Genomic DNA, 24517 nt, shown 5'->3' on the forward strand with positions numbered 1-24517 from the left:
ACAGTGGTGGTATTCTACTGGTTCTGGCGAACCGGTGGTAAAAAATTTGGCCAAACCGGTAGTAAAAAAAAAAAAACCAGCTATTTCTTTTCTTTTTTTCCCCTTTCCCGACAATCAGCTGTTCTGACAATCAGCTGTTCTGGGTTCCCCCTCCCTGTCTTACTGCTTTGCCCAGGAGGCAAAAAAAATAGAGGCGGGGTTGCAAAAGAAAAAAGAAAAAGCCACGCCCTCCCAGTCACATGGCCACGCCCACCTGGCCACGCCCACAGAACCGGTAGTAAAAACATTTGCATCCCACCCCTGCGTATGCAGACAGTCCTCAACTTACGAGAGTTCATTTAGTGAGTGTTTTGAAGTTACAAAGAAGAAGCCACTTTAAAAAAAAAAAAAATCACTCAGGACCGTTTTTTGAATGGGGCCAAAGTTCGCTTAACAACCGTCCCGCTGAGCAGCGGAAAGGTTGTGCTCCATTTTGGCCGTAACTCCAGGTCTTACCTGTATTGCGTTCTTTTTTTAAAAAAAACAAACAAACATCTTTATTCGGCCACGGATTATTTTATCCAGGAGGGAAAGGCTGATTGAAGCTGTTGAGCCTCAAATGTCCACCTCTGAGGATCTCCTCGGGGGTCTTGGTCCTGCTCGTGACGGGGTTGGACTAGATGATCTCCAGGGTTCCCGCCCCACTTTTTGTTATTCTACGATTCTAAGCACGTGAGCTGGCCCTGGCAGGCAACAAGCAACTTCTGCAAGCGGGGGTGTCATGCTGCCCCCCACCTCTTCCCCTGCTCTCTCCCTACCATAAGGCTCCTCCCCTTCTCCCCTCCCTCCCTTTCTCTCAGCCCCCGAGGTTGAAGCTTTGGAAGGTGGAGGTAAGAAACTGGGGGATTCAGTGTTATTTCGACTCCTTGTGGGTTTGCTGACTGTCAGACTTGGCTCTGCGCTGTTTTTTGAATCTCTTTCTTCCCTTCCTACCTTTCTGCTTCCTTGCTATATCTGTGTGTCTTTAATGGTAAGACTAAAGAAAGTCTATCCACGTTACAATAAATAACTTTTTTTATTTTTTATTTTCCTCCAATGAAATGGTTGTACATATATATATTATTATTTTTTGGCTGCTTTTTGTTACCTCCGTGTCTTGCTTTTGTTTTTTGTTTTTGTTCGTTAGTTTCTGGTTTTTGAATTTTATTTTTTATTTTTTTTTTGAGTTTTGGTTTTGTAAAATACTCGGCAGTGTTAAATCTTTATATATATATTTCTCTATATATATTTTAATAACAACAAGCAGAATCGACTTGGGTGCAAATTTAGTTCTTCCTTTACTTGTATCTCGCATTTCTCTGCCATGTTTCTAACATGTGGTTCTTGTTATCTTGCATTTTTAAAGCTTGCCCAGTATTACTTTAAGGTACTTGCTTCGTTATTGCAATTTCTTTTTAGTTCCTTTTTTGTGGCAAGGGAAAAATCTGGGTGGTGTTTCTTACTTAGCAGGAGATGTTTGGAATTAATGTTTTACGATCGTGCCCACTGATAATCTTCAGAAATGAAGCACACGCCAAATCCTTTGGGTGAAGTGAAATTTACTCCTTGTAGAAGACTTACTCAAGAGATGCTCCTGTTGGGCTGAGCCATGAGTGGCCTTTAGTTGGCCTTTAGAGTGGCCTTGACTTAACTCTCTAAAATTAATAGAGGTCCTTCTTTCCCAGAGTGGTTCAAAACTATTTTTAAGTGGGCTCTTCCCATCTGTGAAATTATGCCTCTTGAGTTTGAGAACACGGGGGTCCTCGACTTAATGACTGTTCTTTTAGTGACCGGCACTGGAAAAAATGACTTACAACTGCACACACAACCATGGGGGCCCTTGTTGCTGTCTGAACTGGGCACCTTCCTTGCAGGCTTTTCATGACTCAAGTTAGGTAACGTCATCAATGCAACAAAAATGATTGTAAAATAGGATGTGACCGCCACCCCTTAATAACTGCTTCGCTTACCGACGGAACTCCCAGTCCCAACAGCAGTCGTAAGTTCAGGACTAGCTGTAACTGGTCTTTTTTTTTTTTGTAAGAAGGTGGTGGGATCATCACCATCCTGTCTCCCCTGGTCCTCCACAGACCATTCTCATCCTGGACATTCATATTTCGAACTGTTACCATCAGGGAGGCGTTATAGGTGTCTTAAAATGAGGACTAATAGATTGAGAAACAGTTTCTTTTCCAGGGCAGTAATTGTCTTGAATCGAACAGCGCACTTGTGATTTAGCCCTATGTGGCATTTTAAACTATCTAACTTACTATATGTTTTAGATAGGTTTTAGGCTAGGGTTTTAATTATTATTATTTTAATTATTTTAATGTTTAAATACTCTGTAGTGTGATTGTGATGTGGTGTTTGGGACACTGAGCTGGAGTAGCTTTCAAATTTCATTGTATTTGTAGAATGCAATGACAATAAAGGTATTCTATTCTCTTTACTAGACTAGCCAAGCCTGGTTCCTGCAACCCTTCTTCATATGTTTTAGCCTCCAGTCCCCTCATCCTCCTGGTTGCTCTTCTCTGCACTTTTCCTAGAGCCTCAAACATCTTTTTATAGTGTGGGGACCAAAACTGGATGCAGGACTCTAGGTGTGGCCTTACTAAGGCTTTATCGAGTGGTGTTAGTACCTCCCTTGATCTGGATTGTATCCCTCGGTTGATGCAATTTAGGATTGCGTTGGCTTTTTTGGCTGCTGCCGCACACAACTGGCTCCTATTTAGCTGGTTGTCCACTAAGTTCACATTGCGCTCCTCAAACAATCCAGCCTGGTGGCCAAGTTTGCTTGCTTCCTTCCTTCCTTCCTTCCTTCCTTCCTTCCTTCCTTCCTTCCTTCCTTCCTTCCTTCCTTCCTTCCTTCCTTCCCCCAGTTGGTTCATCATTGACCTTCCCCCCCAAAAAAATCCTCTTTGCAGCCAGGCTGACTCCTTCACCGCTTATTTCCTCCCCCCGGAGAAAACCACAGGGTAGGAGGCTCGCTGTGCTGGGAACAGTAACCTTCTATCTTGGCCTTACAAACGGGATCTCAGCCATCTGTGAGGCGGTGTGACTCTGTGTCAAGCACCTCAGATTTTCCCTTTTGCCGCTTCTGTGACCCCGAATGAACATCTGCCTTGCTTCTGAAAGGCCTTCTGTGATGCGCCTGCCATCATTGCTTGTTGTCTAGTTGTCTCGGGGGGTAGCAGCCGTCCCACCTCCCCTGCTGGTTGTTGGGATTCTTTTCAACTAGAACATCTCTTAAGAGTCTGTCGATTTTTTGCCTTGAATTGTTCTGACCCAGGCTTCCCGAGACCATAGTTAAGCACACCCTTAGTCCAAACAACTCTTGTTTTATTTCAATGCTGGGAATTATTTTCATTCCCAGCTGGTCATGAGTCCCAAACAGTTGCTCGAGATAAGCACCCACCTTTCTCTCCTTTGAATCCAACAACTAAAGTGCCAAGTGAACTGTAAAAAGCCAACCACAGTAGAAAGTCCGCACAGAGCTTCAAGGTTTAATCCGAACAGAATGAACGACTTTGCTTCCTGCAAAGGCTTCTTCACCTTTGTCTGACTTTTATCCCTTATGGGAGGGGCAGTCAGCTCCCAGCCTTACTCACCCCCCCCCTCTCTCCTCCCCTCCCCCCTTTCTCTTCTCTCTCTCCTCCCCTCCCTTCTCTCTCTCTCCCCCCTCTTCATTTATACCGTTTATTAGATTTTGATTTGCTTACCGAACAGCGGTTCCTTTCTGCTCAGGATTGATTCCCGCTCTCAGGGATCGTAAAGCCATTCCGGTGATACCTTCTGAGAAAGTCTGGTGGAAAGGTTCGATCGGACAGTGTTTCTCAACTTCAACCCCTTGAAGATGGGTGGACTTCAGCTCCCAGAATTCCCAACGCCGGCTGGGGGATCCTGGGGCTTGAAGTCCCACCCCTCTTCAAGACGCTGAGATGAAGAAACACACCGAAGTGGGAATTCCCACCACGCTTTCCTACAGTTCCTTGGTGAAAAAAAATCTCAGTTCAATCCGCCTGTCAGTTCTTCAAGTTTTGCCTAATGAAGTTGAACCCGCCTTGATGGGTTTTTTTTGCAGACGTTTCATGACCCAACTAGGTAACATCATCAGGAACATGGAGGTCATTAGATAGACATAATAGGTAACAACATCAGCACTGAACAGGTCATGAAATGTCTGCAAGAAAACCACCCAGCTCAGCACCAAGGACCTCCCCATCCTCTTCCTCCCCCTCCCCTTCTCCTTCCTCCAATCCGCAAACCCTTCTCCCCTACAGCACTGATGATATTACCTAGCCAGGTCATGAGACGTCTGCAAGAAAACAGAGAGCCCCAGGAACTCCACAGTTCAATCCTGAACCTCATTTTCTTCTATCGGCGTTGACTTTTCTTTTAAAAATCGATTGTAATTTTAAACCTCAGCTGAGGCTCCAGAATGGCCCCCCAAACTGGAAGCTTTAAATAAACAGGATTTAGGGAGGACCAGCTGATAATTCCAGCACAATCCCTGCTTTGCACGACAACTGTTTTGTGTGTGTGCGTGCGTGTGTTTGAGCTTTGCATGCATTTTCGTGGCCTGTTCAGTACCGTTCTGAGGAATAACCGATGTAAGGCTCGCCATCTGCAACCCTCTTTCCCTCCCTTTTCAGTTCTTTATCTCCCAGTCCTATTAACATCTTTCTTTTTTAAAAAAAAAACTTTTTAAAAAAAAACCAGAAATGGATACGGTGATATGCAGATTCTGGCATGAATCTCCCTAGGTAAAACCTTTTCACTTTGTTTTCCTGTTGCAAAGTTTTCCCCCATCACTAACGCCAGCTGTAAAAACTTCGCTCAGTTAAAGGACAATTTAAATTCCAGAAAAGCCCCGACGCTGCTAATCCCTTCTTTTTTTTTTTCTTTCTTTCTTTTTGGGGTGGGTGGGGTGGGGACGGGGGGGACGTGATTTTTAAAAAGGTTAATGCAACAACTCTTCTGAAATCGTTCGACCCTCTCTTTTAGAGAAGCCAAGTTAATAAAAGAAAACGATGAAGAGAGAGCCTCGTTGCAGAAATCCATCAGTGTTACTAGTGCCTTGATTACAGAGAGAGACGAAGAGCTGGAAAAACTCAGAAATGAGGTACAAACACGTAGAAGTGTGTGAACTGTAGCATCCCCTCATATCTGGGTGGCCCACAAAACACAACTCCTTCCTTCCTTCCTCCCTCCCTCCTTCCTTCATTTCTCCTTCCCTCCCTCCCTCTCTTCCTTCTCCCTCCTTCCTCCCACCGTCCCTTCATTCTCCTTCCTTCTTCGCTCCCTCCCTTCTTCCTTCTTCTCTCAATCCCTTCTCCTTCCTCCCTTCTCCCTCCTTCCTTCAGCGTTTCCTCCCTCTCTCCCTCCCTCCCTTCATTCTCCTTCCTTCCCTCCTTCCTTCCCTTCGTCCCTTCCTCTTTCCCTCCCTTCCTTCCTTCCTCTCTCCCCTCTTCCTTCCTCTCTCCGTCCCTCCTTCCCTTCATTCTCCTTCCTTCCCTCCTTCCTTCCTCGCTTCCTCCCTTCCATCTAACTCCCGTCCTTCCTCCCTCCCTTCCTCTTTCCCTCCCTTCCTTCCTTCCTCTCTCCCTCCTTCCTCCCTCCCTCCCTCCCTCCCTCCCTTCATTCTCCTTCCTTCCCTCCTTCCTTCCTCGCTTCCTCCCTTCCATCTAACTCCCGTCCTTCCTCCCTCCCTTCCTCTTTCCCTCCCTCCCTTCCTTCCTCTCTCCCTCCTTCCTTCCTCCCTCCCTTCATTCTCCTTCCTTCCCTCCTTCCTTCCCCGCTTCCTCCCTTCCTCTTTCCCTCCCTCCTTCCTTCCTTCTCTCTCCCTCTCTCCTTCCTTAGGGTTCACTTAGCAATAGAAATTTCAGGTTCCACTGTGGTTGTAAGTGAGGGACTATCTGCGTATCCTTTATTTCTTTCCTTCCATGACGTTATTCAATTCACATTTCCCTTTTCTTTTTGGACTTTTGCAGGTCTCGGTGCTCCGTGGAGAGAATGCCACGGCGAGGAATTTGCACTCAGTCGTTCAGTCCCTGGAATCCGATAAGGTTAAACTTGAGATCAAAGTAAAGAATTTGGAGCAGAAGCTCAAAGAGAGCCAGAAAAGCTCTTCAGGTAAAGCCAGCTCTGGAATGTAGGTTACCTGGCCGCTTTGGGTCTCCTCAGGCAGCCCAGTTTAATGGGGATTTTCCTCAAGTGGACACAACCAACGTCCCCGGGTGTGACCTTCCAATCACCGAATGCAAGCATTTTGGAAAAGTGCAACCAATCAGTGCTTTTCAACCTTGACCACCTGAAGAGGGGTGGACTTCAACTCCCAGAATTCAAGGTTCTGTGTCCACACCTCTTAAAGTGCTGAAGGTTGAGAAACATTGGCTGAAAGCAGGTGTTTCCAACCTTGGCAACTTTAAGACTTGTGGACTTCAACTCCCAGAATTCCTCAGCCAGCATAGCTCCAGCAACCATAGAGTCTGTTCTCTAGAGAGGCCATACCCTGGGGAACTCTGGGAGTGGAAATCCACAAGTCTTAAAGTTACCAAGGTTGGAGACCCCTGGCTTAAAGCATTGGTTCAACCAACCCACCGAACTCCAGCAACCATAGAGTCTGTTCTCGAGAGAGGCCAGACCCTGGGGAATTCTGGGAGTTGAAGTCCACAATTCTTAAAGTTGCCAAGTTTGGGAACCTCTGCCTTACTCCCAAGTGTCTGATTTGATCCAAACGTGGAGAAAAGTACAGCCAGATGTGGCCTCCTGAGACCAAGTCAACTGATCGCTCCCAAAGAGTCCAGAATCCCACCTGTCCCTGATGAAGGTCAGAGTAAAAAATCAGGATAGTGTTCATTTCATGTCTTTCTAACCTGTTTTTTTTTTCTTTCTTCCCTCTTGTCCAAGACGTTTCATCGAGTGGCGATTTCCAAAAGGAAGACGCCCAGGAGAGCCAGGTATGGCTTCCGTCCTCTTGGTTGTATCATTCCATCTGTCAGCGTTCCAGAAAAACTCGACTCCCAACAGATAACTCTGAACCAGGCATCTTCTGAATCTCAAAAGTTCCCTTTTATTAGACTAGTAAACTGGCACATCTGGGAAATCCCGAATCTGAAAGTCCCAGGTTTCCCTCCAATAAGTAAAATCCCAACTTCTCCTCAGCCAGGTGCAGCAACAACATGACCTTGACTCTAAAGAAAAATGCTATTATGTCTAACCACATACACTCCATGCAATTTCCCCCCTCCCGTCTTCCCAGGCACAAGAATGTGGCAGCGTGGAAGCTTCTGGTGCTAATATGGCTTCCAAAGCTGACATCACCATTTTTTAAAAAAAAGACTGTATTCCCCACTTCCCCAAATGCTTGAGGTTGAATTTTATCGTGTTCTTAACGTACTAATATTTGGTTTCTTTATGTGTGTTTTTTCCCCGCTTCCTTACTTCCTTCTTCCCCTTTTCGCCTCTTGCTTTGATCTGCGGCTGGGGATAATCTTCTGCCATCAGCAAATGGTTCGTTTCAGCTCCTTCTCTTTTATTTTTAAAAAATAAACAATAAGTTTTCTCAGTTATAATAACCTCGGGGTCCCTCTGCAAGGGTGCTGTTCTTCTCCCCCTCCCCTCAGCCTCTCAAGAGAAGCAACCCTTGTTCTTTTGGGTAACAAAAGGGAGGAAGGGGAGAAGGGAGGGGGCTGAATTATCCCCCCCCTGGGATTTGGGTGTCTGCTGGGTTTTTTTCCCTTGGTCTGTTTCCTCCCTGCTCTCTTTCTCCCCCTCCAAGGAGATGGAGCTAGTGGGGTTCCAAGCCTAGCGGTGTCCCATTTTACAGATCAAAAGACAGGTTTATTTTTTTGACAGCTAGTCCTTGAATTACGACAGCAAATTGAGCCCAAATTTTTGGTTGTTAAATTCACTAAATGAATTGTTGTTGTGCTTTGCTTTCCAAGATAACAGGCAATCTTTGACTTACAACTGTAATTGAGCCTGGAATTGTGGTTGTAATTTGTTCAGGTTGTTGGGCCATGCGCACGTGCTTGATTTTACAACCTTTTTGGCAGCATCACTAAGCAAACCCAAATACCGTAAAAACTGCAGGGCACTGCAAACCGCCATAAATGTGAATGCATTGCCCAAAACCGATCAGGTGACTTTTGAGGGTAGTTGTGACTGTCAGAACTTCAAATCCTTTAGGAGGTCAGCCATAACTTCCAACCAGTTAGAGCATTTAGGGAGGTTTTAGTTTCAAGCAAAGATGAATTGAGAGCAGATATCACAGAGGTTTTAGCCATATTGTTGGGGAAAAATTGATGTCTCCTGTTTAGAATGGCCAACTGCCCAAAATGCTTGGTAGATCCAGGTGGCCTCGTGTGGGTGAGATTCACTTCTCGTTCTTCTTTTCCTCAACCCATCAGATTGACTTCTTAAATTCGGTCATTGTGGATCTTCAAAGTAAAAACGCTGAACTGAAATCAAAACTGAACAAGATGTCCGAGGCGGCTCTCAACGGAGACGAGGAAGAAGTTATTAACTATGATAGGTTGGTGGTCTGAAAAATGGGGGGGGCGTTTGGGTGGCTGTTTTACTTGGAGTGGCTTATGGTGGACGTAGCTAGATGGCATAAAGCATTGTTCCTCCTCCTTGGCCACTTTTAAGAGGTCTGGACTTCAACTCCCAGAATTCCCCAGCCAGCAGAGCTGGGTCGAAGTCTAAACCTCTTAAAAGTGGCCAAGGTTGAGGAACATTGGCTTAAAGCGTTGGATAAACCAAGATGCAGAGCTCCAGCTACCATAGAGTGTGCTCTCTAGAGAGGCCATATTCTGGGAAAGTCTGGGAGTCGAAGTCCAGACCTCTTAAATTTTGGGAGTTGAAGTCCAGACCTCTTAAAAGTGGCCACGGTTGAGGAACATTGGCTTAAAGCGTTGGATAAACCAACCCACTGAGCTCCAGCAACCATAGAGTATGCTCTCTAGAGAAGCCATACCCTGGGGAATTCTGGGAGTTGAAGTCCAGACCTCTTAAAAGCGGCCAGTGGTTGAGGAACATTGGCATGGAGTATTGAAAAACCAAAATCCCAACTTCTTGCTAGCTCCTGTCCTTCAACAACGTTCCTCAAGGAATCATCCCCCGTGAAGTCTTCCCAACCTTTTCCTAAACCGTTTCTGTCTCGACAGCGAGGAAGACAACCAAGTCAAGAGGAAGCCTCGCCTCTTCTGCGACATTTGCGATTGTTTCGACCTCCACGACACCGAAGATTGCCCCACGCAAGCCCAGGCGCCCGAGGAGCCTCCCCACTCCACGTACCACGGCAGTCGGAAGGAGGAACGTCCCTACTGCACCATTTGCGAGATGTTTGGCCACTGGACCGCCAACTGCAACGATGATGAGACCTTCTGACAGAGGACAGGAGCGGAGAGAAATGAACGTTGCTTTGGGCGCTAGTTGGACCTCATCCTCCACCGCCCACCTCCAAGGGTGGGGCCAGGAGGAGAGGAGACCGGCACTCTTTCCTCCCAGAATCCCTTGCAGCAGCCACCCAGAATTTTAAAAAGACGCTGTGTGGATCTGGTCTTCCACAAGCAGGATAGTTTTTATTCCGCCCTTCTTACGATGGAATTAAAATAAATAATTGAACAGGGGCTGCCAATTTTCCTTTAGAAATTTCATTTCCTGGGTTTGCATCCAGAAACTGCCCTCCGGTCGCGTGGCTTAATTTGGGGGAGTGGGGTGGGGAGGAAATGAGAGGAGTTGGGGTGTGAAACCAACAAGCCCCCCCTAGTTCTATTTTAGCTCATTTAAAGCTCTTTGAAATTACGCTCTTCATTTTCCTATTTGCACTACTACGCTCCTCCAAGCTGCGTTTGTACCTTTCTTTTAGCGTTTGTAACCTTCTCACACTGGAATGGGTTTAAGAGGCGAGCTCTTATTATTTTCTTATTTTTCCAACGTTTGTTTGTTTGTGTTTTTCCTCGGCTTTGTGATCTCTCGATCAACCGACACGCGTGAGCAAACTTTTGTGCGTGTGCTACTGGTGCAAGACCTAGAAGTAGTGCCTTCCTATCCGCGGGATTTCTTTTAATGGTGTGAGATTTTGTCGAGGCAAAACAAAAAAAATACCACAAAGTAGGGTCAGCCACTATGGGGAAATATTATTTTTTTTCCCCTTACGAAACCTCTCCAGCTGGGCGTTTGGGAAATCTCTCCCTGTTTTTTCAGCTTCTGTAGAGTTGTACATAAGTACATATATAAATATATTTAAGAAAAACAAAGATTTATATTTTGGAAAGCAATTTGATTGTCTTTAGTGCTTCTGTTATTCTGAAAAAGAGGGCTTTTGTGTACTGTAAATTGATTTAATGACTTAAACAGCCTCAAAAAACTTGGGAGATTTTTTTTTTCTGGCTGGGGTGGGTTTGAGCGGGGTGGATAAAGGGGCAAGTTTGCATGTACCAAAAAAGGACACCCCCACACACAAATCATCTGGCTACAGTTTATATCCCGTTAACAGATTTTTATCAAATGTCTGTCCTGAAATCAAGACCCTTTTTTAAAACCAATTAAGATGTAATTTATTTATTTTCCCCTGGGTTGCAATTTTGTTCCAGGTGAATGTAAAATAGAAAAAAACTCCATGTTGAAATAAGGAGAAGTTTCTAAGAAGCTGGTACCTTACAAGAACATTTTAAGAAGTCTAAAATGGAGCATATTTCTGAGTGAAACTGTTTTCATGCTAATTTAATGCTTGGGGCGTTCCTGTGGAGTTACTCCGTCATGGAGTAAATGCCTTGTACTCTAAGAGAGACAAAGATGATGCCACACTCTCTTCTTTTGAATGTTACAAAAAGAAATGTAAAGAAAACACTATCAGCCTTCCTTGCGTAATGGAAGATTTTAATTCTTCTATAACTGTTTGGGTTTACCTGTGTTTCTTTTTACATGCACACACAGACCTATGGAGAAGCACATAATCTGTGCTAGTTGTTAACTATTCCCAAATTACAATCAGTATTTGGCCTACGAGGATTTTTTTTTTGAAAAAATAAATCAGTGTAACTGTTTGAACTTTGGAGTAAAGAATGTATTATAGGGTATAGTCATTTAAAAAAGCAGGGAAGTCAGTATTAAATTAAACCAACTGTACTGTATCTTTAATAAAGGGAGTGTTCTCTACAATTCAGTCTTGCCGCCTCTTTTTCCCAACTATTTGTGAGTGTTTGGCGCTTGGTATCCTGGGCAGCAGATGCTGCTTGAACAACAATGCTGGCTTATGTTGGCCAGCCTGATGATGATTTGCCGGAATGAGTTGTTTAAAGACATATCAACTTTGAAAGTGTTAAGCTGTTAAATTTATTTATTTATTTCGCATGCGGCATCTACAGAGGTCATGCAATCGTTGATATACAACTAATGAAACAAATTATACATAGAAACATAAATATAAGTTTAAGTAAAACAGCAGATCAGAGAGAGAGATTGGATGGATGGGAGAGGTGGATAGCTAGAAATATATGGATGGATGGATGGATGGATGGATGGATGGATGGATGGATGGATGGATAGATAGATAACGATAGATGAGAGATGGTAGAAATAGAAAGATATAAAAATGAGAGATGATAAGATATAAAAGAAGACAGATATAAAAGATAGATGAGATAGATGGCGGGTGGACAGACGGACATAAGGATGTCCATATAGGATGGATAGATGGATGATAGGCAGATAGAGATAGACAGATTGATTGATATATAGAGATGATAGACATAAAAGAGATGAGAGATAGAATACAGATATAAAGATGAGAGATGATAGATATAAAATAAGACAGATATAAAAGATAAGTGATGGACGGACATAAGGATGTCAAAGGATGGGTAGATGAATGATAGGCAGAGATAGACATATTGATTTAGATGATAGACATAAAAGATGAGAGATATAAAGGATTAGATAGATAGACAAAGAGATACATGGGCAATATAATATACAAGATAAAATATTAAACTGAAACTATGACAAAATCACAGTAATATGGGACCACAGAATTGCAACAGGATAATTCAACATCTAAGGAAGTTTTGAAAGATCCAGGGATGGGACGCACGCCTTCTTACAGGCCAAAACGCAATCGTCACCCTCCTGCCTTTAACCCCTTATTTATACTAGTGGTGTCCAACTTTGGCCACTTTGAAGACTTGTGGGCTTCAACTCCCAGAATTCTTTTCCCAGCTGGAGAATTCTGGGAGTTAAAAGTCCACAAAGTCTTCCAAGTGGCCAAAGTTGGACACACACACACACCTGCACTTGACCAAGCTCACTTGCTGGCAGAGAGAAAAAAAAATCAAAGCCAAGCTGGCTGGGGGATTCTGGGAGTTGAAGTCCCCCCTCCCCACTCTTAAAAAAAACAAGTTGCAAAACTAAAGTGTGGCAATGCAGGAAAGGGCCGGGTCGTGGGGGGGCATTTCCTTTGCCTCCTGCCCCCCACGGCAGGACCCCCTCCCCCCAAAAAACCTCCGGGGCGCCTCCCCTAAAGCATCCTCCTCCCCCGAGAGCCTCACCTGCGCGGCCAGGTAAGAGGCAGGAGGGCCTTGAACCGGAGGGGCGTGGCTAGCCCGAGGCCCCGCCCCTCGACGCCTCACGTGACCGGCGTGGGCGCGGCCTGCGCAGCGCCTCGGCGGCCATGGCGGCTCACCTCAGCTCGGGCCGCGTCCCGCTGACGGCGCTGAGGGAAGCCGGGCGGAGGGAGCTGCGCGCCTTCCTCGACAAATGCGCCGGATCCAAGGTCAGCGCGGGCCCGGGGATGATGGGCCCTATTTTTAATAACGCCCCCCCCCCCCCTTCCGCGTTTTGGTCGGTATTTCTCATGCGCTGAGGTCGTTCCGCGTTGGGATTTATTCTGCGTTGATCTTCTCAAGTATTATTTTTAAGTATTACGATCCTTATTTGTTATCCCTCGATAGGACAGTGCAGTGATGATATTCTGCGGTGTATTGCATGTTGGTATTTTTAATTTTCATTGTTTGTTGTTCAATCCATATTATGCACTGATGCCCTGCTCTGGTATTTATTATGTGTTGATATTTTAAAATATCATTTGTTATTCATTGGTATTATTCTACATTAATACTGCACATTGCTATTTTAGGTTATTTGTTAGTCATTTATATTATTCTACATTAATACAGCACTTTGCTATTTTAGGCTATTATTTGTTATTCATTGATATTATTCTACATTAATGCCGCACATTGTTATTTTAAATTATCATTTGTTATTGGTATTCTACATTAATACTGCACATTGCTATTTTAAATTATCATTTATTATTCATTGGTATTATTCTACATTAATACCTCACATAGCTATTTTAGATTATTGTTTGTTATTCATTGATATTCTAGATTGATACTGCACATTGCTATTTTAAATTATCATTTGTTATTCATTGGTATTATTCTACATTAATACCTCACATAGCTATTTTAGATTATTGTTTGTTATTCATTGATATTCTAGATTGATACTGCACATTGCTATTTTAAATTATCATTTGTTATTCATTGGTATGTATTGCTTTGCATGTACACTGAGAGCTTCTGCACTGGAGACAATTGTGTGGTCAAATTTTGGATTCATTAGTGTTACTTATTGGTATTTATTATACATGGATATATTTATACATCCTTCAGAGTGTTTCTCAGCTTCTTGAAGAAATGTTGTGACATACTTAAAAATCTGTTTTTTCTTCTTTAGGCTATTGTATGGGATGAGTATCTTACTGGGCCCTTTGGATTGATTGCACAATATTCTCTTCTGAAGGTATGATATGGGCAAGAGTTACAAAAAATGCTAGAAATGTGATAATGCACGAGATCTTTCATTGAAAAATGAAAGCGATAATCCTTTATTTCAAAAAAGGCTTGCTATATTCCTCTAGCTGCAAGCTGAGCCCCAAACCCCTTCTCTTTCTCAAATATTCAAACCAAATTGAAGGTTTTCGTCACTGTTTTGATCATTTCCTTTCAGGAACATGAGGTGGAGAAAATGTTCACTCTCAAGGGAGGTCACCTTCCACCAGGTGATGTCAAGAACATTATTTTCTTTGTCAGGCCCAAGTTAGAGCTCATGGACATAATTGCTGACAATATCCTCAGGTAAGGTCACCTGGGGATTTTGAAGTCCAGGTTGGCTGTGGGCTTTTTCAGGACAAACTACTGTTTATGTTGGTGGAGGAGGATCAGAATATAAGTTTGTTCCCCAGTTTTGCTTATTCTTTTTTTTAATCAGTTTATAGGTCTTGTATCTGTTTTGGATCTGACACTGTCCAGAGTCAGTTTTGAATTGGGGGTCCTTATTCATCTAAATCAGGGGTGTCCAATCTCGGCAACTTTAGGATTTGTGGACTTCAACTCCCAGAATTCCCCAGCCAGCCATGACTCATGAATTCTGGGAGTTGATGTCCACAAGTCTTTAAAGTTGCCACAGTCAGACACGGAGTGCTATATATATTGGATGGGTGGATGGATGGATGAGGTGACATTTGAACTGGGCCAGAGACTATTAAAATTAAAAACTGGGCTTGATCAGATAAAAGTTCCTCCTCTTTTTCCAGCGAAGATAAAATCCGCTGTCCGCAGCGGGATTTCCACATCCTGTTCGTGCCGCGTCGCAGTTTGTTATGCGAGCAGCGCCTCAAAGAACTGGGCGTGCTGCACTGCTTTGTTCACCGAGAGGAATACAGCCTGGACCTCATCCCCTTTGATGGAGATCTTCTGTCCATGGAGTCAGAAAACGCCTTTAAGGTCAGAATTCCCACAGAGAGAACTAAGGAGGCCACTCCAGGCCTCCTTTCTGGTGGCAGGAAATGCTGGCTTCCTGGAAAACTGAGAGCGACTTTCCTTTCTCGTAGGAATGTTACTTAGAAAATGACCAGACCAGCCTCTACCATGCAGCAAAAGGACTCATGACGCTCCAGGCTCTCTATGGAACCATCCCGCTCATCTTTGGAAAAGGGGAATGTTCACGGGTAAAAATAAGCCGGAAAGTCTGTCCTGTTCAGTTTGGCTTCCTGCCAGCCTCTTTGTTCGAATCATTTAAACCAGCAATGTCCAACCTCGGCAATTTTTAAGACTTGTGGACTTCAACTCCCAGGATTCCCCAGCCAGCCACGTGTGTGTGTGTGTGTCTCCTCTGTTGTTCTCAGGAAGGACAAAAAATACTTCATCCCTCTTCTCTTAGATTCCATCTATGTTGAGATCAACCTGGTACACAAATTTTGGCTGGCTGGGAATTGAAGTCCACAAGTCTTAAAGTTCTCGAGATTGGATAGCTCTGATTTAGATGCCGAACTGAAGGTTTGTTGCGGATGAAGAGCAGCCCAACACGAAATCCTAACTCCAGATGATCAAACCTTCGGAACAGTAGAATGTCTGCCACCTAATTTGGGCATAGAACAAAAGCAATGTCTGAAATAAGACAGAGGTGGTGGAAACTAGGTTGGCCTGCTGGATTGGAAGGGGCTTTTGCTTGGCTTGGATGCTTAGGAACTGGGAGCTGGGTCAGCAGAGCAGGGTGTGGGAAGCGTAGCTTTAAAGGCGCCCGGTCTTTGTGATGTTGATCTTTCTTGGTGGCCTGGTCTGTAATCTCCTGGATTCTTTGGATTGCAGCATGTGGCAAACATGATGATCCGGATGAAGCGGGAGTTTTCGGGGATCCAGAACCCCATTCTCCCTGTCTTCGATACCCTGCTGCTGCTGGATCGCAATGTGGATTTGATCTCTCCTCTGGCTACTCAGCTGACCTACGAGGGCCTGATTGATGAAATATATGGGATTCAGAACAGTAAGTAAGATTCTAACCGACAAGGTAGAAACTTTGTCAGTTCTTCTCAGCCAGGCCTGCCTCGAAGGGCTGTGAGGGGGAAAATTGGAGGAAGCGGGCTCCATAGGCCATTCTGAGCTCCTAAAATCAAGTCATATTCAGGGAGCCTTTGACCTACAACAGTTCGTTCAGTGAGTTTGCTTGCTAGCAAATTTTATGGGTTTGCTTGCAGTCAAATTTTATGTGATAGACTCAGGTAGCTGATGGCAGAAAGATAGATCTCTGAATGAATCTGTGATTCTGTGAGCAACTCAATCTGCCTGCCTGCTTTGTCTGATTTTGAGTAAAAGTTGCTTTTCTTTTTAATAAAAAATTCAATATTTACATACATGGTGTGTTGTGAGTTAATTTTGTGAGTTTGCTTGCTAGCAAATTTTGTGTCAGAAAAAGGGACTTAAAAAGGGGACTGTTTTTTACACTTACCACCTTTCCAGCATCCCCACTGTCACATGATCAAAATTCGGCCGCTTGGCAGCTGTCTCATATGTGTGGCCGTTTCTGTGTCTCAAGGTCACATCATCCCCTTCTGACAGTGGGAAAGCCAAATTCACTTAACCAACCAGGTTTCTAACTTATCCACTGCAATGATTCACTTAACAGCAGATGCAGGAAAGGTTGTAAAAAGGGGGGCAAAACTCACTTAACAAACGTCTTACTTAACAACAGAAATATTTTTGTTTCAATTATGGCCATAAGTCGAGGAGTAGCTGTATATCTTCGATATGTCTCTCCTGGGCCTTTCTTTAAAACATCTGTCTCATTCCTTTTTTTCTGTGATGTTTGGCAGCCTACGTAAAACTTCCCCCCGAAAAATTTGCCCCCAAGAAGCAGGGGGAGGCCGCGAAGGAGCTCCCCACTGAGGCCAAGAAGCTGCAGCTGAACTCCGCAGAGGAGCTGTACGCAGAGATCCGGGATAAGAACTTCAATGCCGTGGGCAGCGTCTTGAGCAAGAAGGCCAAAATCATCTCTGCTGCTTTTGAGGTAGGACAGCAATGCTCAGCCTTGGCAACTGGAAGGCCCTGTGGACTTCAGGTTCCAGAGTTCCCCAGCCAGCCACATCTCCTGTGCCCAGGAAGGACAGAAGAAACACGTCAATCCATCTTCTCCTCTTAGAATCCAACTAGGTTGTGACCAATCCACTACAGGTAGTCCTTACAACGGTTCATTTAGGGACTGGTTGAAGTTACAACGGCACTGAAAAAGTGACTGTTTTTCACACAACCACTGCAGCCTCCCTGTAGTCACACGATCAAAATTCAGGTGCTTGCTAACTGACTCATATCTATGACGGTTGCAGTGTGACCTTTTGCAGCCTTCGGTTCTGACCAAGGCTTCCCGAGACTGTAGTTAAGGTCACACTTAGTTAAAACAACTCTTGTTTAATTTCAGCGCTGGGAATAATGTTCATTCCCAGCCTGTAAGGAGTCCCAAACAGTCCCTCGAGATAAGCACCCACCTTTATATCCTTTGAATTGCTGCCAACAACTTAAAAAATTGACTGTAAAAAAACCAACTGAAGTACAAAGTCCACACAGAGCCTCGAGGTTTAATCTGAACAGAGCGAACAACGTTGCTTCCTGCAAAGGTTTCTTCACCTTTGCCTGTCCTTTATACCTTAGGGGAGGGGCAGCCACCTTCCAGCCTTACTCCAGAGTCACGCCTTTTATCTCAACTGCTCTTACCTTCTAGCAGCTCTGCGCACACACGCACTGGGAACAGGCTCCCTTTGTTCCTCTTCCTCGCTGCTGCAAGGCACCAGAGGCAGCACCCCACTCCCAGATGGTCCTGGCCCCAACACTGCATCGGATGCAGGACCCTTGTCCAAGTCCTCCCCAGACTCCTGGACTGGTCCCCGCTCTTCCCCTCTGTCCGATTTTGTTGCCGGCTGCCGGCGAACCACATCATCTTCTGGCAAGCAAAGGCCATGGGGAAGCCAGTTTATGTTTGTTTTTGACTAACTTGATTCACGATGATTCACTGAACAAAAGTCTTTTGAGAGCTGTCAGCAAGGAATATAAATCCTTCCATTCTCCACCATTCATTCAGAGCTGAAGAAGCTTCTTGGAAGAGAAACGAAACATTTTCAAAAAATGAATGAAAAAGTTTCTCTCTTGGGCCAGGAGGATCCGAGCTCCGTAATTGATACGAGAGGGATATTTGTATTTTTACACTGGAAGGAAGGAAAAGGGGACGTCACATCGTCAGATGTAATAGGTGATAATGAAACAGCAGCTTACACGGAGTGGAGAGACCCATTAAAGGCCAGCCTTCTGGTCTGCCTGCCTGGGCTCGTCATTCATAGTGTTGACACTTCCCTCCGCTTTTGCACTCATCAGTAAGTGTGTGGGATTTGCACAGTTTTTGTTTCTCTCTCTCTCTCTCTCTCTCTCTCACACACACACACACACACACATCCTCCCCTGAAAAAGCTGGATATAGATTATGAACTTCGGTAGGTTAATTAATAGATCATTACACTTTGCGGTTATCCGGTCCTTAAGAGGTGATAATACGCTCTGTTTTTCATTGCTATGGAGATAATTCCCCTAATCCCACTTCGGAAAACCGCCTGAGATTTGCCAGATGATCATTTCTCGGTCGATAGAGGGAAGGGGAATTTAGGAAGCTGCAGGTTTGGATTATTATTTTTTTTCTCCCCACCGAGATTCTCAGTCCAAAATACAAGGTTTTAAAGAAAGGAAAAAGGCAGGGTGAAAACGCAGAGCTTAAGAAAAACTTGAGCAGATGGATCGTCATTAAAAGCAAATAAATTTTAGAAATTGGAGTATCTTCCTGCGGCCCATTTCTTCCACTGGCAATAGTTTTGAGTTTTGCTGGCGTGCTGGGAAGTCCGTTGTGCGTATAAACGTCACTGAATTAGGTGAGCCAGTTGACACTTTGAGGGTTCCCAGTAAAGGATTCTTGTTCCAAGCACCGTTTCCTTTCAGCCTACAGAAAAATACAAACACCTCATTGTCTCTCCTGGATCAAGAATAAAACTGGATGAGTTCAGGGGATTTAAGTCACTGCTTTTTGGACAATTTCGGCCATTCTTTAGTAATTGGACAGGAGAGGAAAAAAATTGACACAGGAGAAGGGGATCTTCTCGTAATACAAAAAAAATGACATGTTGTGATTTCTGCCAATCTCAATGAAGGCGAAGGGGATTGTTAGCTGTTGGGTAAAAGGGGTAGAATCCAAGATTAATAGAGCTGTGAGGACGAGGGAAGGACAGCCAGTTTCAGCCTAGTGGTTAGGCATGAAGCTATAGGAAGAGGGAGACTGTTCTAGGCCCACCTTAGACTTGGAAAAGAGCTTTCTAGTCCTGCCTTAGGAATGAAAGCCAGCCAGTCCCTCTCCCTCAGCCAAACCCGCCTCACAGGGTGGTTATGATGGGGAAAATAGGAGGAGGAAGGTGTGTTGGATATGTTCTCAGCCTTGAGTTGTTTGCAAAAAAGAATAAAGGCAGGATGTAAATAAAATGAGTGGCTCTGGACACCCTGATCTATGTTCTTAGGAAAGGCACCACGCCAAAACCGTGGGGGAAATCAAGCAATTCGTCTCACAGCTGCCGCACATGCAGGCTGCCAGAAGCTCTTTGGCCAACCACACCTCCATCGCAGAGCTCGTGAAAGATATCACCAGTAAGTAACTCGAGAGTATCTTTTTCGGGGGATGGGCATAAGGGAGGGTAGGTTTCCCCTCTTAAACGAGGATCGGACCAAGCCAGTTTTAATCTCTTCCCGCGATATTGGCCATTGACCAGATCTCATTGGTATCCTCGCTATTAAAATAGCTCAGGATCCCGTTATCGTCACTTCTTTACAACTTGTTTTGTTCTTCTATTGTAAGCCTCCGAAGACTTCTTCGATAATTTAACGGTGGAGCAAGAATTTATGTCCGGCATAGATACTGATAAGGTAGGCCAATGTTTCCTCAAAACACCTGGTGTGTTTTGCATAAACTAATTTCCCATGGAATTGAAGGGATGTTTAGCTGGCGAGGGGCATTCACCCAAGAAACTGGCATCCGTAATTTGGGGTTTAAGCATCTTTGAAACCCAGATTGCTGTGGTCCAAACTAGTCCTTTAGCCAGTGTTTCTCCACTTTGTCCACTTATAAGATTATAAGACTTCAACTCCCAGAATTCTGCAGCCAGCATAGGTGTGAACGGAAACCACAGGTGGAAAGGTAGCCTTGTGTAAGGTTCGTCGGATTGGCGTGAAACGTTTTTGAAACCCAAGATGGTTGGCATGAAGGTTCTTCCATAGCTTCAGCACATAATTCTGCAAAGAAGGTAACCTCTACTATGCAAGTTCGTGATTTTTGTTGAAAAATTTAATTTTTTTTCTCCGCAGATCAACAGTTACATAGAAGATTGTATTGCCCGAAAGTATCCCTTGATTAAAATACTAAGGCTCGTTTGCCTGCAATCGGTGTGCAACAGCGGCTTAAAACAGAAGGTCCTGGATCATTACAAGAAGGAAATTCTCCAGGTTAGACTTTTGCAAGGGCAAATATTGATACGGCTTGGGGAAGGCCTGAAACAAATTTAGAGCATTTTGTCAAATGAAAACAGTCGCAGATAAGGAAAGAAAGAAAAAATCAACGAAAAGATCGAGATATTTTATCCTCCTTTATGATTTATTCGTTTTCCTTGAATGTGCAATCGTCAGTTTTTCTTCCTCTTTTCGTCCTTTATAATTCTATATTTCCTCTGAAAATTGTTTGCAGATTAAAAGTGCAGGCTAGAAATGGTGAGAGGTCATCAATCATTTTTAATGGCGTAACTGGACTTTCCAATCCTTGAAAGGAAAACTGAAATGAATTCATAGATTTGAAAATCCCCTTTCCCCGCCCCACCCCTTCCCTTTCAATCTGGCAGGTAGACAGTTTCTACGGCCTCAGCGGCTACATTTCAGAAATAATGTATAAAATGAATATATTGAGGCTAAAAGGCCCTCGTGCTTGTTACAGACCTACGGCTACGAACACATCCTGACCTTGAATAACCTAGAAAAAGCTGGACTTTTGAAGCCTCAGCTGGGCAGTCGAAACAACTACCCAACCATCCGGAAAACTTTGCGTTTGTGGATGGACGACGTCAACGAACAGGCAAGCTCACCTCGGCTTCTTGCAGCCTGTTTAAGAGAAGCTTTTTCAAAGGGGCCCCACATTAACCTGCTGTTACTCTTCAATTCCATCCCTTCTTTGCTTTTTCGTTTTTGCAGAACCCGAACGATATCTCTTACGTCTACAGCGGCTATGCACCTCTAAGCGTTCGCCTGGCACAGTTGCTCGCCCGGCCAGGTTGGCGGAGCATTGAAGAAGTCCTAAAAATACTTCCTGGTCCACATTTCGAGGAGAGGCAGCAGCTGCCAACTGGACTTCAAAAAAAGCGTAAGTCTCTTTGGACACACACACACGCACACACACACACACACCGTTCAACCGGAATATGTTTTTTTAAGCGCTCCAGGACTGTGGATAAGAGCCACAGCCACAGTCCGGTTGCCTCTTGTAGACTTAGGGGGTTCCAGTGGCCATATAAATGGGGTGATTGGTCACTGTGGGAGGCACCCAGTTGTTTCCAAAGTATTACAATAACCCAAAGAACCTTGATTACGTTTAATCAATCGCGTGGTGGCAAATTCGGGAGCGGTTGGGGTGGCCTAGAGGTGGAGCTGTCGCCTCCCAATCAGGAGGCTGTGGGTTCGATCCTAGGTAGAGGCAGATAACTATTATCTCTGGGCACAGTGAGAATATATCTGCTGACCAAAACTCCGTATTGGCGACAGGAAGGGCATCCGGCCAGTCCACACTCTTCTAGCTCCATTCCATAGTCCAGTCTCCACCCCGCAAGGGATTATGGGGTCGTTAAAAGAAGAAGACGAAGAATCACATTTAAATTCTGCATTGCACTTCGCATTTCCTCCTGTGTGGCAAATGTTCCATGATGGTATTGCAGGGAGCCCTTGGCTTAACGTCCATTTGTTTAGCGACCGCTTAAAGTTACCAAAAAAAAAAAAGAGCGAGTTACGAAGTCCTCGTACTTACGCCTGTCCTTCCCATGGTCATGTGATCAAATTCGGTCGCTTGGCTTATCTGCCTGACGAGTCAGTGGAGGGAGCCAGATTGACTGAGCAATTGCAGCGTTTCGCTTAAAAACTGGTGTAAAATCAGGGCTCACTTAACTACCTTGCTTAGCGACAGAAACGCTAGTCCCAATTCTGGTTGTAAGTTGAGGACTCCTTGTTTACATTCGTTTGCTCACACTCCAATAATAGCATTGACAGGACACTTTTTTCATTGTTCAATGAACAGTTGAGTGGGTGGAAATGAGCAGCAAAGCACAACGTAGAGTTGTGAAGGCAGTTTTCTCTCTCTCTCTCTCTCTCTCTCTCTCTCTCTCTCTCTCTCTCTCTATATATATATATATATATATATATATATATATGCACAATTTTTCCTCATGATCGTTCCAGGTCAGCATGGGGAAAACCGTGTCACTCTCGTCTTCTTCCTGGGAGGCGTGACGTACGCCGAAATCGCAGCCCTCCGCTTCCTCTCGCAGATGGAGGACGGGGGCACCGAATACGTCATCGCCACCACCAAGCTGATCAACGGGACAAGCTGGATTAAGTCTCTGATGGAGAAGCTGGAGCCGCCTCCTTTTTAGGAGAAGCCGGGTTAGACCGAGCAGGACTCGATCGAGATGGGATCGCGGTGCGTAATGTACGCCTGGAACAGGGGTCTCCAACCTTGGCCACTTTAATCCTGGAGGACTTCAACTCCCAGAATTCCCCAGCCAGTTTTGCTGGGCGTTTGAAGTCCTCCAGGCTTAAAGTGGCCAAGGTTGGAGACCCCTGGTCTGGACTACATCAGAAGAAACAGATGCCTCTGGAAGAGAGAAGGGGATTGTGGACTTACCAAATTGAAAAGGAAGATGGTTTCTCAGCTGCTTTCTAACAAATGTGGACCCAGAAAGAAAGTTCAGCTTGGCAGTCTGCATTTCGGTCCTCTCCCTTGCGTCATTCACAAGTGTCATTCCCGGATTTTTTTTGTTGTTGTTGTTACAGTTTCGAAACCCTTCTTCCTTGGTGTATATCTCACCATCTTTCAGGACATTTGTCCTAATATTTCCTCCTCCTCCTTCCCATCCTGTAGTTAGCTTGGTTTTCTTACTTCAGTCCAAAGATGTTCTTAATTTTTCTCCCCAGGCAGTTAATCATGTTGGTAAATTGTAATCTAGCCATTTTCCTTCTTAGGCTGCCATTCTAAAGCTTGGAACTTTGTAAATCTATAACAGCTATAACCACTAAGTTATACAGCTCTATCCCAATCCTCTTGTTTTCAAGGAATTCGATTTGTTTCTTGCAGTTTTCTACAGCAATCCTGCTTTGCTGCCAATTTTGAAAAATCCTGCTCTCTTAATTAATAACTCCTTAAATGCTTACAAGCCCTCAGTATTGAACAAACTCATTTGCACTGATCATTATTGAGAATAGTGGGAGAAGAATATGAGAGGTGATTGTTTAATCGAACCTCATTCAATCGCAAACAAACAAGCGTGTTTAAAAAGTGCTGGAATATCATGTTTGAAATCCGAGAAGATAAATATTATAAAGACTCAAACGCAGGCATTACCCAGCCTATACGTGTGTGTGGTTGCTTTTTTTGAACGTGTTCAGTTTCTACATTAGTGCCAGCAGAATCTCTCCCTATCATTGTGAAAACAATACGATTCTCTCCCGTTAAATGCCATTATTGCGATAGCCGCCATTACTCCCCATTCTCCAGAGTGCCACAGCCCCATGAATACAAAACCTGAGAATCAGGAAAGTTAAGCTTGTTTCTGGACAGTGTTGACTGAGTCCCAAGGGAGATAATTATATGCTAACGGCTTCCTGGGTAGTTTGATTTTGAACTACTTTTGGTTAAAGTCTGGCTGATCACAAGGCTAATAATTTGATAATAAGAGCTCCTGATTAAATTTAGAGTCCATTTGTTGAGCCATGATGTCTAAGCCAAAGAAAGGGGGGGGCGATAATTGAGACCTTTTTGAGTGTAATAGCCAGGAAGAGCCAGCTAAGCAGAAGGAAATAGAACTTTAAATAGAGCAGTGAGATATTTTTCAGGTTAGAGACAGGCGTAATGCAAAGATTTCTACTACAAAAAAACCATTAAAAAATTGGTTATAAGCAGAAGCAAAGTTTTCTCTAGAGTGCCTGTGTGCCTTATGCCATTTTCCTGCCTTCCCCCCCATGTTACTTTCAGCACCTCTGAATTTTGCCTTTTTTCTTCATTTTAAGCCTGAGGGAACCAACATACACGTAATAAATTTACGAAGGATGTTCAAATAGCCAAGAGAGAAGATAGCCCCCAAATCAGAGACATCTGCAAAATGTCACCGAAGGACTTGGCCACATGGTTCCCACTGACAGGAGCAGCAGAGTTGAATTTCGGTCTGTTGCTGGGATTGGAGCCCAGTGACTGTTGCTACACACATACACAAATACACACAGACACACAAACAGTGGCTGAGCAAAACATGGACCTGAGCACCAAATGATGTAAGATTTAAAGCAGATGTTGAATTGGAAAACATGCCGTTTTTAACTCT

The 24517-nt window shown here is 44.4% G+C and overlaps 2 protein-coding genes across 15 annotated transcripts in view; both read left to right on the forward strand.

The window, feature by feature from the left end:
- Nucleotides 1-11187, forward strand: part of CLIP1 (CAP-Gly domain containing linker protein 1) — a 51661-nt gene extending 40474 nt beyond the window's left edge. For 7 of the 11 annotated variants that reach the window (XM_087913318.1, XM_087913322.1, XM_087913320.1 and 4 more), the window contains 5 exons: nucleotides 5023-5140; nucleotides 6009-6150; nucleotides 6928-6977; nucleotides 8430-8554; nucleotides 9189-11187. In XM_087913318.1, the coding sequence (XP_087769444.1) occupies nucleotides 5023-5140; nucleotides 6009-6150; nucleotides 6928-6977; nucleotides 8430-8554; nucleotides 9189-9411 (658 nt within the window). In that variant the 3' untranslated portion in view covers nucleotides 9412-11187. Of the gene's footprint in view, nucleotides 1-1384; nucleotides 1406-5022; nucleotides 5141-6008; nucleotides 6151-6927; nucleotides 6978-8429; nucleotides 8555-9188 lie in introns of all 11 variants that reach the window. The other 4 variants (XM_087913313.1, XM_087913312.1, XM_087913314.1 and 1 more) reach the window with 1 other exon arrangement.
- Nucleotides 11188-12659: 1472 nt separating this feature from the next.
- VPS33A (VPS33A core subunit of CORVET and HOPS complexes) lies at nucleotides 12660-23549 on the forward strand. 4 transcript variants are annotated; one of them, XR_015739624.1, is made up of 14 exons: nucleotides 12660-12796; nucleotides 13768-13833; nucleotides 14041-14168; nucleotides 14627-14816; nucleotides 14924-15040; nucleotides 15681-15855; nucleotides 16682-16875; nucleotides 19412-19538; nucleotides 19747-19814; nucleotides 20253-20390; nucleotides 20872-21009; nucleotides 21126-21294; nucleotides 22380-22624; nucleotides 22750-23549. XR_015739624.1 is itself a non-coding variant. In XM_087913323.1 (13 exons), exons 1-13 carry the CDS (start codon nucleotides 12987-12989, stop codon nucleotides 22571-22573), a joined length of 1728 nt encoding a protein of 575 aa, XP_087769449.1. In that variant the 5' UTR covers nucleotides 12660-12986; the 3' UTR covers nucleotides 22574-23549. The 4 variants fall into 4 exon arrangements, 3 of the variants coding, with proteins under 3 accessions (XP_087769449.1, XP_026575096.1, XP_087769450.1); XM_087913323.1 differs by having other exon boundaries at nucleotides 12660-13010; nucleotides 22380-23549; XM_026719311.2 differs by having other exon boundaries at nucleotides 22380-23549.
- The last annotated feature ends 968 nt before the right edge of the window (nucleotides 23550-24517 follow it).

The sequence above is a fragment of the Pseudonaja textilis genome, chromosome 15 (genome assembly GCF_049901715.1).
Source record: "Pseudonaja textilis isolate UNSWEBS1 chromosome 15, rPseTex1.2, whole genome shotgun sequence".
Lineage (NCBI taxonomy): Eukaryota > Metazoa > Chordata > Lepidosauria > Squamata > Elapidae > Pseudonaja > Pseudonaja textilis.